At 37.7% G+C, this 14,649-nt stretch overlaps 1 protein-coding gene across 1 annotated transcript; it reads right to left on the bottom strand.

Annotated features, from left to right (window-relative positions):
* Positions 1-855: 855 nt before the first annotated feature.
* On the bottom strand, positions 856-10,469 carry LOC130242812 (leukocyte elastase inhibitor-like). The gene is made up of 8 exons (XM_056474737.1): positions 10,296-10,469; positions 9,579-9,755; positions 6,184-6,351; positions 5,938-6,069; positions 5,747-5,864; positions 5,455-5,597; positions 5,207-5,374; positions 856-1,979 (listed from the first exon to the last, which is right to left on the bottom strand). Exons 2-8 carry the CDS (start codon positions 9,744-9,746, stop codon positions 1,575-1,577), a joined length of 1,302 nt encoding a protein of 433 aa, XP_056330712.1. The 5' UTR covers positions 9,747-9,755; positions 10,296-10,469; the 3' UTR covers positions 856-1,574.
* Between the last annotated feature and the right edge of the window lie 4,180 nt (positions 10,470-14,649).

The following is a 14,649-nucleotide window of genomic DNA, read 5'->3' as shown; positions in this document are numbered from 1 at the left end:
AAAAGGGGCGGGATTAAACAAGATGATTAGACATTATAAAAAGTGAGCGATTGATCCATATTTTCAATTTCTGTCCAGAGAGGTCATGTTTTGATACTCGATTGGTCTCATGCAGTCAAGTGATGCGATTTCGCAGGTCAGAGTTCACCAAGCTTGAACTTTCCAACGCAGCGATCTGCGAAACTTGACGCATGACCTTGTGTTTCCAGTCTGAAGCATTCGTGTGCGTATGAATGGCAGTCTATGGGGAGAAAAGTGCAGTGTGACCGCAGCTTTAGCTAAAGCAGGACCGGCTGAGGTCAATCATAAGCATGTGAACCTCTCGAAATTAGTTCATAAATAAACTTCACTTCTTTAAAACTCTTATTGGAGAGTTTTGGACACTTTTATATGGAACAAATAAGATAAACCTTTTTATTGATATTAATTATATATCATCATATACACTCTGGGTATCTCTGTGTGGAGTTTGCATGTTCTCCCAGTGTTGGCGTGGGTTTCCCTCAGGGTGCTCCGGTTTCCCCTACAGTCCAAAGATATGCGCTCTAGGGGAATTGGGTAAGCTAAATTGGCCGTAGTGTATGAGTGTGAATGAGAGCGTGTGGGCGCTTCCCAATGATGGGTTTCAGCTGGAAGGGCATCCGCTGTGTAAAACATATGCTGGATAAATTGGCGGTTCATTCCACTGTGGCGATCCTTGATTAATAAAGGGACTAAGCTGAAAAGAAAATGAATTAATATACACCCTGATGTGAATTTCATGAAATAAAACATTTCATCTCTTTCCATGCTTTGCCCCTTCAACACCCTTTCAAAACAAACAATGAACAAATTTATTAACAGTAGTTTATAATATTTTGGACAAAGCAGACTTTATTAATTGTATTTGCTGCATATACTGTTACTGAAGGCATCTGAAGTCTCGTTTAGTGCAGGAAACAATGCTTAATGCTAATGTAAACTGATTAAATATGACGCGCTGAGACCACAACCACTGGATTATCATCAATAAATGAGACTCAGGACAATGCAACCTTGTTAATATTAGAGTGAGAACACATACACTGCTAACAATTTCCTGTATAATCTATAGCAGGGGTCACCAATCTCGGTCCTGGAGGGATCTAGTTCCAACTTGCCTCAACACACCCGCCTGGATGTTTCTAGTATACCTAGGAAGACCTTGATTAGCTTGTTCAGGTGTGTTTGATTAGGGTTGGAGCCAAAATCTGCAGGACACCGGCCCTCCAGGAACAAGTTTGGTGATCACTGATCTATAGCATAAGTGTCACAGTCAATTCCTGGAGGGCCGCAGCTCTGCACAGTTTTGCTCCAACCCTAATCAAACACAGCTGATGCAAATAATCGAGGTGCTCAAAAGAATCATGAACATGTTGATTAGTTGCATCAGCTGTGTTTGATTAGAGATAGAGCATAACTATGCAGAGCTGCGGCCCTCCAGGAATTGGCTTTAACACCTATGATCTACAGAAACGTATCCTGAGTCTCAGCTCCTCATACACACTATAGATAACCAGCAAAACTAGCTGTCAGTCTCAGTCTGCAGAACGGGTTTATGGAGAGCAGAAGCGTCCGTAAAACAGAATACTCTTGGTGGGATTGTGTCGGATGAAGAAAAGGAACGGATGATCTGCATTAAAAGACAGTGTGATTCTTAAGCACCGAACCATCATTACGGCGCCAGTGGCCGCAGCCGCTTCGGTTCCTTCTTCATTGACCTCAACGAAGGCTTTATGAATGACCTTGGACAGCACCAGGTCATTGCTGGAGGACATGCCTTTTAGATTAACCTTCTGTGGGTCAAACACATCCTCCATCCCCATGCTGATCAGAAGACTCTTCATGTCGTAGGTTTGCTCCATCTTGAATTTGGGCAGAGAAACCTGAACTTCCTGTTGACGCATCACTTCCGGTTTGGTCCACTCCATGAGCTTCTCGTAGGTCAGTGCCTTCTCAAGCTGGAGGATAAGAGAGTCATGTTCAACTTTATTTCCAGACACTAGGTCCAATAGCAACAGAACAATATGAACAAAACAAATTAGACTATCATGTTAATACTTCCTCAGAAATGACTGGTAATGCACATCAGTAAGCCTAGTCATGTTAAGTCATGCTTATTAATGTTTTTAAAACCTTTCGAAACCTTCAGCACCACCCATTTTTTCCATGCCCTCTGTTCCAGAAGTATTGTTTCCATTCACTTTCCCCATCGGGATTCTAAAGTCTTTGCTCAAGGCACTGTTTCAAGAGAGAAAATGTGCTGCTAATTTACTCAACACCAGGTCATGGCAGACTGGGCTGATGTTTTTCTTTCAGTAGGAAATTAGAGAAGAAGATTTTTTGCTGTGACTATGGTCCTTCATTATACTTAACGTGCAGGTCTATATTAAATTAGACTACACTCACCGGCTACTTTATTACGTACACCTGTCCAACTGCTCGGTAATGCAAATTTCTAATCAGCCAATCACATGGCAACAGCTCAATGCATTTATGCATGTAGACACGGGCTGCGTCCGAAACCGCATACTTCCATACTATACAGTACGCTAAAATCAGTATGCGAGAAGTACCCGGAAGTACCTACTACTTCCGGCAATATTCTGGAGTGAATAGAACGTACTTTTCTAATGGCCGAGTAGTACGTTTACATTCAAATGCAGTACCTACTGAGTAGTAGGCGGTTTCGGATGCAGCCATGGTCAAGACGATCTGCTGCAGTTCAAACCGAGCATCAGAATGGGGAAGAAATGTGATTTAAGTGACTTTGAACGTGGCATGGTTGTTGGTGCCAGACGGGCTGGTCTGAGTATTTCAGAAACTGCTGATCTACTGGGATTTTCACACAATCATCTCTAGGGTTTACAGAGAATGGTCTGAAAAAGAGGACATATCCAGTGAGCAGCAGTTCTGTGGGCGCAAATGCCTTGTTGATGCCAGAGGTCAGAGGAGAATGGCCAGACTGGTTCCAGCTGATAGAAAGACAACAGTAACTCAAATAAGCACTCGTTACAACTGAGGTCTGCAGAAGAGCATCTCTGAACACACAACACGTCCAACCTTGAGGCGGATGGGCTACAGCAGCAGAAGACCACACCGGGTGCCACTCCTGTCAGCTAAGAACAGGAAACTGAGGCTACAATTCACACAGGCTCACCAAAACTGGACAATAGAAGATTGGAGAAACGTTGCCTGGTCTGATGAGTCTCCATTTCTGCTGCCACATTCGGATGGTCGGGTCAGAATTTGGCATCAACAACATGAAAGCATGGATCCATCCTGCCTTGTATCAATGGTTCAGGCTGGTGGTGGTGGTGTAATGGTGTGGGGGATATTTTCTTGGCACACTTTGGGTCCATTAGTACCAATTGAGCATCGTGTCAACACCACAGCCTACCTGAGTATTGTTGCTGACCATGTCCATCCCTTTATGACCACAGTGTACCATCTTCTGATGGCTACTTCCAGCAGGATAACGCACCATGTCATAAAGTGCGGATCATCTCAGACTGGTTTCTTGAACATGACAAAGAGTTCACTATTCTCAAATGGCCTCCACAGACACCAGAGCTCAATACAATAGAGAACCTTTGGGATGTGGTGGAATGGGAAATTCATAGCATGGATGTGCAGCTGACAAATCTGCTGATGCTATCATGTCTATATGGAGCAAAATCTCAGAGAAATATTTCCAGTATCTTGTTGAATCTCTGCCACAAAGGATTAAAGCAGTTCTGAGAGCAAAATGGGTTCAACCCGGTAGTAGTAAGGTGTACCTAATAAAGTGGCCGGTGAGTGTATATTATCTATATTAACTATATAGTAGGGAAGTATGAGTTTTTGCATGCAACCTTAAGGTCTTTGCACACTGAAGTCCCAAATTTCCAAATGTCTGTTTTGATCATGGTGCTTCATTGGAACAGTTGAAGCTAAAAGCCCATTATTGCATTTTGCTTTGGCCTATGATTGGTATAGCAGTAAAAAAAACCTCCGTAGCTATGTTTCCATCCAAATATACGAATTAATTTTGTGCAAAACTGGAATATCACATAAAAGACATAAGAATAAAGCAGCGCTTCCATCCAATGAGTCAAAGAGAACAAAATTGTCACTTCCTGATTAACTGGCGCCAAATATCTTGCGCCTCAGAAGACAATGACGAAACGCAATGAACGCGTGGTGGCATTAGAAGATGCAGAGCACAGATGCTCTTGACAATCTGGAGGTCATTATTAATATAATAACACTAATCCTGAAATGGTTAAGGCATTTTAGAATGACCAAAACAACATTTCAGATGTTTTACAGTGTGGCCAGCCTGCTGGTTTGTCCATTCACACACATTTATACCAACACATGATCTCTTATAACAAAATCACATGACTTTTTTAATGCGCATACTGGAATTTGTTCAATAAAAGTGTTTCCATCATAGTTTATGCGCATGTTTTCTTATCGAATAAAAAGTTTATCCTACTCAGTTATGCGCATATGTTCTTTATCTGCATCTTGGAGTTTCCATCAACCAGATGTAAAATGTAAAAAAACAAAACAACACTAGCTATGTTTTTATCCACCTACTTTATGCGCATGTCCAAAAAGCACACAAAAATAGGTGGATAAAAACATAGCTAGTGTTGGTTTTTTGTACACTTTTACATTACATTTAAATTATACTCTTTAACCCAATGGTTGGGTTTGTCCATATTTGAACCAATGCTGAGTGAAAACTAAGCATTTTTAGAGTGAGCATCATATAAGATGTAGTTTCATGAATAATTCTAATATTAAATCTTATAGCTTTAACAATAACATGAACATCTCAACAAAAGAACATGCTATTGATTAACAACCTCAGAGATCTCACAACAGGTCTGTCTCTATATATATTGTAACCCAACTGTTGTGTTTGCCTGTACAGTATTTGACACCACATTGGATTTATGCAATCATGCATTTTTCTATTGAGAGAATGAATGGAGTCTTCACTTTTAGAACCTGAGTGCTGATAGTTCAGAGAAGAGTCTTTAGTATTCATGAAACCTTTAAGTTACACAAAAGAATATATTTAGAGACTCTTCACACAAAGAAAAAAGGTTATTTTAAGAACTCAAAGGTTCTTCCAAAAACATGCGCTGATTCCAAACCCTTTTGAAACCTTTGTTTTTTACAAAATCAGTCTCACCTTCTGAAGGCCAGTGGTTGCATCTTCAATCTGATCTGGAAGGATGATCAACATACTGAGATTCTTCCCCACATACGGCAGCTCCAGAACCTGACTGTTCATCTCTGGGATCGAAGCTATTGGAAAATTAGCTTTCTGATGCATCATCTTCACCGGTTTAGTTTGATTCTGCAAAGCATCAATTACATTTTATAACTCTCATCTCTCATTTTTAGACACTTAAATTGAACAAGAGCCTGAAATCTCACCTTGTTCAGCTTGAACTGCCCATCATTGGTGGCTTCTTTTGGGAATTTCTTCTCCCAGTTCCCCTTGAAGTAGATGGCGTTCACTAAAACCAGTCTGGTCATTGCATCAATGGCTCCTGACGGCAGCAAATCCTTGATCTTCTCTACAATACAAATGAACATTTTTCACTTTTAGCTTTGATTTGAATGGTTAATTTGACATATTACATCGATATGATGCTTATTTTTGCAGCACAAAATGTAATAAATTTGGAGTTTCCTGCTGGTTTTCGAAGTTCACATTGGTTTTTACCTTGTGTGTTTTTCTCCACCCATGTGTTGATGTTGACACGTGCAGCTTCTGATTTATTTCTGAAGTCCACCTTCTCCAGTCCGGCTCCATAGTATCTTTTTGCATCATTGAGGAATTTCTGTAACATTGAAAATCATTAAGTTGTAACAGAGTTGAGAACTTGAGAAAGTCTAGAATGATTTGAGTTTTACCTCAACAAACTGGTAGGTTTGCTCTCCGTAGAGGCGGTTGGCGAGACTCAGCACATACGGGGCTCCTGGTTTGTTCAGTTCACTCATAAACTCATTGAAGCTTAAGTGAATTTGCTCCACCGAAGGACCTTTCTGTGTACATCAACAATATCATATTAAATTAAAATAATTACACAAATCTAAATCTACAGTTTTTCAGATATGAAGTAATTAGCTTAATGTTTCATGTAAACACTGATTGCGAACCTTGAGTTCTGCAGGTAACTCAGACTTTTGTGTTTGTTGCATCATTGCTTGTCCATGTTGATCTTTGGCTCCACATGTTATCTGGGGCTTTTGAGCTTGCTGCGTCATCGATTGATGAGCTTCCGGAGTCGCTCCGGCTGATTTGGGAAGACTGTTAAATCCCAAGACCTACACAGAGTAAAAAACAACTGATAACGATGAATATTTGTTTAGTAGATACATTTAAGACAGCTTAAAATGCACTTGAAGGAACACATGCACTGTAAGAATATATGTAAATTAGCAGTTTTCCATATTTTGTGATTCATATTTAATTTTCCCCCATTTATTTCTGCTTTTGAATTGCATTATGGGATCTATATCTTTCTTTTAACAACTTTTAACCTTGAAAAGATGTTTAAAAAGTGATTTTAATGAACATTTTAATAGTTTAAAGTGCTATATTGTCTGGGTTGGTGTTGTATATTACACTACAAAAACCTTGTAATAAACTGCCAGCACATTTTCTGTTATTTTACAGACTTGTTTCTCTATGTAATATTTCTTATACATTGTATCAGGGGTGTCCAAACTCGGTCCTGGAGGGCCAGTGTCCTGCAGATTTTAGCTCCAACTTGCCTCAACACACCTGCAAGGATGTAGTAAGAGCTTGATTAGCTAGCTCAGGTGTGTCTGATTGGGGTTGGAACTAAACTTTGCAGGACACCGGCCCTCCAGGACCGAGTTTGGACATGCCTGCATTATATTATTTCAAGCTACTAAAATGACAGTAAAAGTCACTTTGTTAAACTGAGTTGAAGACGACAGGGCAGAGATCAACATCCCATAATGCAATTCACAACCGGAAATAAATGGAAAAATACTTGTGAATCACAAAATACGGACACTTATTACCGTGTGCTGTCAAATAAAATTGTTTATTTTTGCATCCTCAGGCTTTTGAGTAACTATAAATGATTGAAAGGATGATTAATGCTGTCACTTTTGTTTATGTCATGCCTTCTCAGCTAAAAATAACACTGGTCTAATCTCAATTAAGAATTTCTTTGAACATTAAAGATGTAAATATAAATAAATAACATCAGCACAGAGCAACAACATCAAATAACTTCATAAGTTCATAAAAAACAATGTCAACCAATCAGAATCCATCCAATGTCATGATTTAAAGCTGGAGAAAACAGAACTGTCCATCCATATGCTTTTAGTAAATATAATCGTGCGCAGTGTGAATTCATTCATGTTATCATTATGGTTAAGTTTATGTTGTCTATTTTTGGGTGAGCGTTCTTTTATTTTTTATTGTTTATGAATGAAAATATACAAACACAAGCAGGAGATTAATATATATAAGAAGGAAAATACAAGTTGCATTGACTGCATTCTTACAAAGAGAAAAATAAGAAAACAAAGGAAAGGGTAAGCTAAGTAATTTATTAGCCTATAGAGCAGAGATGCCCAAACTAGGGCCCGTGGGCCAAAGTTGGCCCATGATAACCTTCAATTTGGCCCTCCATTCCATCTCAGAAGAGAGAGAGAATTATGGGGATGGTTTAGTGATTGTCATTTCAAGTCTAATGTATTCTTTAGTTTGTTTTTATTTTTAAAAGCTATCTGAATTGAAATGTTTCAAATAAATTATGTAAATGAATCAGATTTTGTTTAAATTTACATAGTAACCTGACAAATAGAGGACAATGCACTTTGGAGAGTAAGTCAAAGCAAGGGCAGATTCTGCTTGACTAGTGTATTCAGCATTGAACTCCATTGTGAATCAAATATGATTGTTTTTATTGCTGGTTATACTGCATCAATTTAATGTAATGTTTTCTATTTATTATTGATTTTATGAAATAAATTAGGTAATTATTTGGCTCACACAGAATCTGCGCGCGCAGAAATCCACAGGTTTTTATCCCATCATTAAGTCTATGTATTTACTTGTGTAAATGTTTGGAATTTAAGTTTTTTAATTAAGTTCATTAATATTATTGTGATTTAATATATATATTTTTATAATTTTAATTGTATAATTTATTACATATGATTTATTTAATTAATAAGTTTAGTAATAATTTCCATCTTTTAGTGGATATATTATATCAGAGACTTGCTTTGTTTACCAAATAAGTGGATCTAATTGGATTTGCATTGTAAAGATCAATAAATAAAAGTGAAAAACATATTATTTTTTGTTTCATATATGAAGTTTTTGGTTATGATACTCCCAAAATCATTCCGCATAAATCAGCAGATTTTGTACAAAATTCTCAGCAGAAATAGCAAAAACGTCAGCAGATTCTGTCTGGCCCTGGTAATTACCCATGGCAATATTAATGTGATATAGTTTGGTTAAATTTACCTTCGGCCCAAGGCTCGCAATGATATTTAGTTTTTGGCCATTTATATGTAAAAGCTTGGGCATCTGTGCTATAGATTATGAAATAAATGATTACAGGAAAGCTATATAAATCTAATCAGAGTCAACATATAACAGGTCTTTATATTAGAGGAACAAAAATCTGACATGTTTTGTCAGGGCCGGATTAACCAATGGGCTTTATGGGCACAAGCCCAGGCGCCCGTGCGCACTTGGGGCCCCTGCGAGGGGGGAAAATGTAGATTCTGGAGTGTCTATTTAGGCTAATAAGAGCAAATAGCGCACCTCATTGGAATAAGCTATTTGAGTGATTTTCTCCCATCAGTGTTTGATCAACAGAGACAACATAACTATAGAGCGCTTGACAGCAGCGTGAGTGGCGTAGTTCGTAAAGCACGTGGCATCATGTTTTGATGCAACTGATCATCAATGCGGTTCGAATCCAGCGTCTGATGAACTCATTCTTCTTTTTTCCCCATTACTTATCAGATTGGAAATACATTTATTTTTAATAGAAAGGAAATATTAATACTAGTACTGCTTCAGTGAACTTGTAGTATACTAAAATTAATTAATTTTCACTAGTTTTTATTTAGTATTTTTTTATCAGTGTGATTTAAAAGTAAAATCTTTGTAGACTATAAATTTATGTACTATATATCATTTATTTAAAATGGGGCAATACATTATAGATTCATTTTATTAAAAAATAAAAAATAATATAATATTCTTATTTTTTAATTTAACTATTGGGGTGCGGCCGGTTAAGGGACCCTACAAGACAATGTGCCCAGGGGCCTCTGAATTTTTAATCCGGGCTTGTGTTTTCTTATTACACATAAAAGGAAAGATTTGAGCAGTGTCAACGTCGGGTGCGCTGTTTCTTTAAATTTCAGTTGCATTCGCTGCGTAATATTGCGTAACTTCCCGGTTTTGTTCACTCACTCTCTCTTCCCATCTCTATATATGAGTAAAAAAAAAAGTACAAAAAAACATTAATACAATGTTCAGTCACCTTAAACATCTGATCTGCGGTGTTTCCTTTGGCACCGAGCGACACCATGGCCAGAGCCGAGGAGATGCTGACAGGAGAATAAAACACATTTCCTGATGCGTTTGCTCCGCTGATCTTCTTGAACAGGTTGAGGGAAAACTGTGTGTTTGCTGCAGACACAGGCTCCATTTTCACAAGCTGCACAAGAAATAGCAGAAAAACAGATTATCAGCAACAAATAAGACGCAGCACTGCTCGGTTGCGTGTTCATAATGTAAACAACATGACTTTTTTTGTCAGTCGACGCTTAAATCTCACATGACATCACTTTCCTTATATCTGAACAGCAGTTTTTACCTCAGGACAGAAGGTTAGCAACTTAAAGACAGGCTTTTACTCAACAAAAGTACTCGGTTTCGTTTCTATAATGTAAACAACAACACTTTTTTTGTGTCAGTCGACGCTTTCAATCTCATATGACATTACTTTCCTGATATCCGAACTGCAGTTTAGCAATTTATAGACGGTAATTACCTCAGGAAAGCTGGTTAGCAGTTTATACACTGACTTTTACTCAACAAAAGTACTCGGTTTCGTTTCTATAATGTAAACAACATCCCTTTTTTGTCAATCGACGCTTTAAATCACATAAGACATCACTCCCCTGATATCAGATCAGCAGTTTAGCAATTTATAGACATGGTTTTACTCAACAAAAGAAGTTTAAAAGACACTTACCAATAGAAAAGCTGAGGTTGGCCGTATGTCTGAGGTGAATTAGTTCAGTAAGTGTGTGTTGAATGTCATGTTAATAAATGTTGCCTCGCCCTGAAATGCCCATCCTCTAAACCACAGCCAGCCCTCCTGTGAAAGCCAAAGGGCTTGTTTTGAGTTGCCAAACTCCTTTCTTTTGATAGGAATGCACTGTAGGCGGCTGTTGAGGAAGGGAGTGGGAAAGTGCTGTCATTTCATCATCTGCTGGTGGATAGAGGCAATATGCAATGAACAAAAGCAAACATTGGCGTTCCTGGTTTATTTATTTTTTGTTATGGATAAAAAGAGCTTTCAATGATGTCTGTATTCAGCTGTTTCACTCTAAAAATGGCTGGGTTCAAAATGTTATAATAAAAAAGTAACCCAATGTTGGGTTTATGCATATTTAATCCAGTGTTTGCGTTCATTATTTTTCAATTAAACTGAAATGACCATTTTTGCCACAACAGTTTTGTTTGTCTATATTTCACAACCCAGCATTTTTAAAGTGTTGTAAATAAAAATAATAATAATAATACAATTAATAATGATAATAATGGCGACACTGTGGTTTAGTGATTAGCACTGTCTAATTAAATTGGCTGTTGTGTATGTGTGTGAATGTGTATGGGTGTTTTCCCAGTACTGGGTTGCATAGGGCATCTGCTGTGTAAAACATATGCTGCAATAGTTGGCGGTTCATTCCGCTGTGGTGACCCCCTGATGAATAAAAGGACTAAGCCGAAGGAAAACGAATGAATGATAATACTAATAATTATAGTACTACCTACTATTACTACTAATACTAATAATAATTATTATTCATTCATTTTTCTTTGGCTTAGTTTCTGATTAATCAGGGGTCGCCAAATAGAAATGAACCACCAATAATTTACATAATGACATTACTCTTCTACGTAATGAGTAAAGTAAGGCATTACTAAAGTAATATTATTTGAGTTACTCTTTAAAAGTGTAATGGAAGGGACTTTTTAATTAATTAGCTTTAAAAAATAAATTGCTGAAAAAAAAAGTTCTGAAAGAGATCAAGCCTCAGCAAACGTAACGCATTACCATAAAAAGTAACTAAGTAACACAACTAGTTACTTTTTTGAGGGAGTATATTAATAATGTAATCCATTACTTTCTAAAGTAACTTTCCCCAACACTGACTACTACTTCTGCTATTAATAATAATATTGTCAAATAAGGGATTGCTGGTAGATGGAAAAACTACTACTGTTAAAAATGAAGGTTCTTTTTTGGCATTGATGGTTTCACGAAGAACCTTTAACATCCATAGAACCATTTTATTCCATAAGAGGTGATTAAAAAGTGTAAAAAGGTTCTGTAAATTCTGAAAATGTCCTACAGATGAATAAACATGTTTCTGTAAAGAACTTTACATTACATTTGGGGAGGCAAAAAAAACCCAAAACCTTCCCAGTGTTGGGTTGTGGCTGACAGGACATTCGCTTCGTAAAGCATATGCTGGATAAGTTGGCGGTTCATTCTGCTGTGGTGTCCCCTGATTAATAAAGGTACTAAACCAAAAAGAAAATGAATGAATGAAAAAAAAAAAAAAAAAACAACCAAAGGGCACCTCCTGGCACCTAAGAGTTTATATCGCAGTCAATTAATTTACTCATTCGATTTCCTTTGGCTTAATCAGCGCCAACTTATCCAGCATATGTTTTACACAGTGAATGCCCTTCTAGCTGCAACCCAGTTTTGGGAGACATTCATACACACTCATTCACACTAATACACTACGGCCAATTTAGTTAATCCAATATGTGTTCTGCATGTGTTTGGACTGTGGGGGAAACCGGAGCGTCCTGAGGAAACCCACACCAACTTGGGGAGAACATGCAAACTCCACACAGAAATGCTAACTGGCCTAGTCGGGACTCAAACCAGCAAGCTTCTTACTGTGAAGCCACAGTGCTAACCACTGAGCCACCGTGTTGCCCAGTTGTAGCGTTGTTCAGGAATTTAATAAGTGAAATAAATAAAGCAATGGATAATTATTATATGCATAATTTACTTCTCAGTTATGCAAATCCTGCAACAGTTTTTCATTAGATTGTGGCAAAGTGTGGTAAGTTCATATTCATATATTCTTATTCATGTAGCCTACAGCCATGCAACTCTTGCATTTAGGCAGACACACAAATAGTTGTGAAGTGAGTTACCTGTTCCAGTGAGAGGTAAAATAAGTGAACTGTGAGTCACATTGGGTGTGACTGAGGACACACTTTCATTATTGTACAGTAGGTATGCTGTAATCCCAGTGTCTGGTGTTGCGTCAGGTATATTGTAAATTATGGCCTGTTGTAAATCACAATGCTTATTGAATACTTTAATATATTGCATATACACTACCTGTCAAATGTCTTGTTGCCTATCCAAGTTTTAGGAACAGGAAATAATAACTTGACTTCTAGTTGATCATTTGGCATCAGAAGTGGCTTATATAAAAGGCAAAGGCCTCTAGATTAGGCTTATTTGACCTAAATAAAATATGATCATGCCTTGATTTTTAATGACTTCATTAGGACAGTAAGGTCTGACTGTGCTTAGACAAAAGTCTTGTCACTGAACCTTCAATAATGTCCAGTATAGAATATGTGGTCATGCTGCAGTGGAAACAGAATGAATATTGTGTCTGACTCCATCATGAGCTTGGAGGACTGCATCCATACATCTCTGCAATGACTCAAATCACTGATTAATTAAGTCATCTGGAATGGCAAAGAAAGCCTTCTTGCAGGACTCCCAGAGTTCATCAAGACTCTTTGGATTCATCTTCAATGCCTCCTTCATCTTACCCCAGACATGCTCAATAATGTTTATATCTGGTGACTGGGCTGGCCAATCCTTGAGCACCTTGACCTTCTTTGCTTTCAGGAACTTTGCTGTGGTGGAACTTTTCGATGACGAGACTTTTGTCAGGTAGTGTTGTTTATTTATGTATATTTAGTTGCTAATATTACTGTACTTGATATTATTGAATAATACCATTTGATAAATTAGAGCTTGTGTTTACTGTCTTACTACAACCCCAAATCAGAAAAATACATGGAAAAGATGAATAAAAAAAAGAGTAGTGATTACTAAATTTACTTTGACTTGCATTTCTTTGCAGACAATACAACAAACATTATTTAATGTGTTCCTCATGATTTGTTTTTCTCAAAACACATATTCCAGTTTTGGTTCTTGCAACACATTTCAAAAAAAGAGTTGGGACAGTAAAGCATTTACCACTTTGTAATGTTGCCATTCTGAAGCCATTCTAAAGACACCAAGTGATGAAGTGTTTCAGGTGTAATTTTGTCCCATTCTTCCTGAAAACACGTCTTAAGGTGGGCAACAGTATGGGGTCTTTGTTGATGTATTTTGCGCTTCAAAATGTGCCACACATTCTCTATTGGAGCCAGGTCGGGACTGCAGGCAGGCCAGTCAAATACTGGTATCCTCTTTCTCCACTACCAGGACTTTGTAATATGTGCAGAACGTGGTTTCACATTGTCTTGCTGAAATATTCATGGGTGTCCCTGGAAAAGAAGGCAGCAAATTGTGCTCCAAAATCTCTATGTACTTTTCAGCATCAATGGTGCATCACAGAAAGGCAAGTTACCTTTGCCAAAGGCACTGACACAACCCCATACCATGACGGACCCTGGCTTTGGGACTTGTTGCTGGTAACAGTCTGGATGATCCTTTTCTTCTTTGGTGCACGCAGTGTCCATTTCTCCCAAAAAATACCTGAAATATTGATTCATCTGACCACAGTTCACATTTCCACTGTGTGATGGTCCCTCCCAGACGCCTCCGAGCGCAGAGAAGCCGATGGCACTTCTGGACACTGTTAACATAGGGCTTCCTTTTGGCACAGTACAGTTTTAACTGGAATTTGTGGATGTAACTACATATTGTGAAATTGTGTACTTAACCAAGTTATATTGTGTACTTAACAAAGGTTTGCCAAAGTAGTCATGAGCTCAAATAAATACATCTATGGGCATACATATGATATTTAACAGTGGCAACATGGAATTTATATATATAATAGCAAACTAGTAGTGTGATCGTTTCAAAAACAAGCTAAAGAAATCTCAAGTCAAAACTATAATTGCACGTGATCATAAAGAAGCATCAAGTGATGCATTAATGTAAAAAAAATGTCTTACTCAGAATATTTGTCTTGCTTTTCAACACAAATGTATTAAACATTCTTCATAATATCTGAATGTTGTTCTTGTTTTGTGTAAAATTAATAAAAATGAATGTAATAGTGAGGACTATTTAAAAGATTATTATTTAATGAGTGTGC

This window comes from Danio aesculapii, chromosome 16, assembly GCF_903798145.1.
Source record: "Danio aesculapii chromosome 16, fDanAes4.1, whole genome shotgun sequence".
In the NCBI taxonomy this organism is placed as follows: Eukaryota; Metazoa; Chordata; class Actinopteri; order Cypriniformes; family Danionidae; genus Danio; species Danio aesculapii.
The sequence above is the reverse complement of the archived record's forward strand: the minus strand, read 5'-3'. Positions and strand labels throughout refer to the sequence as shown.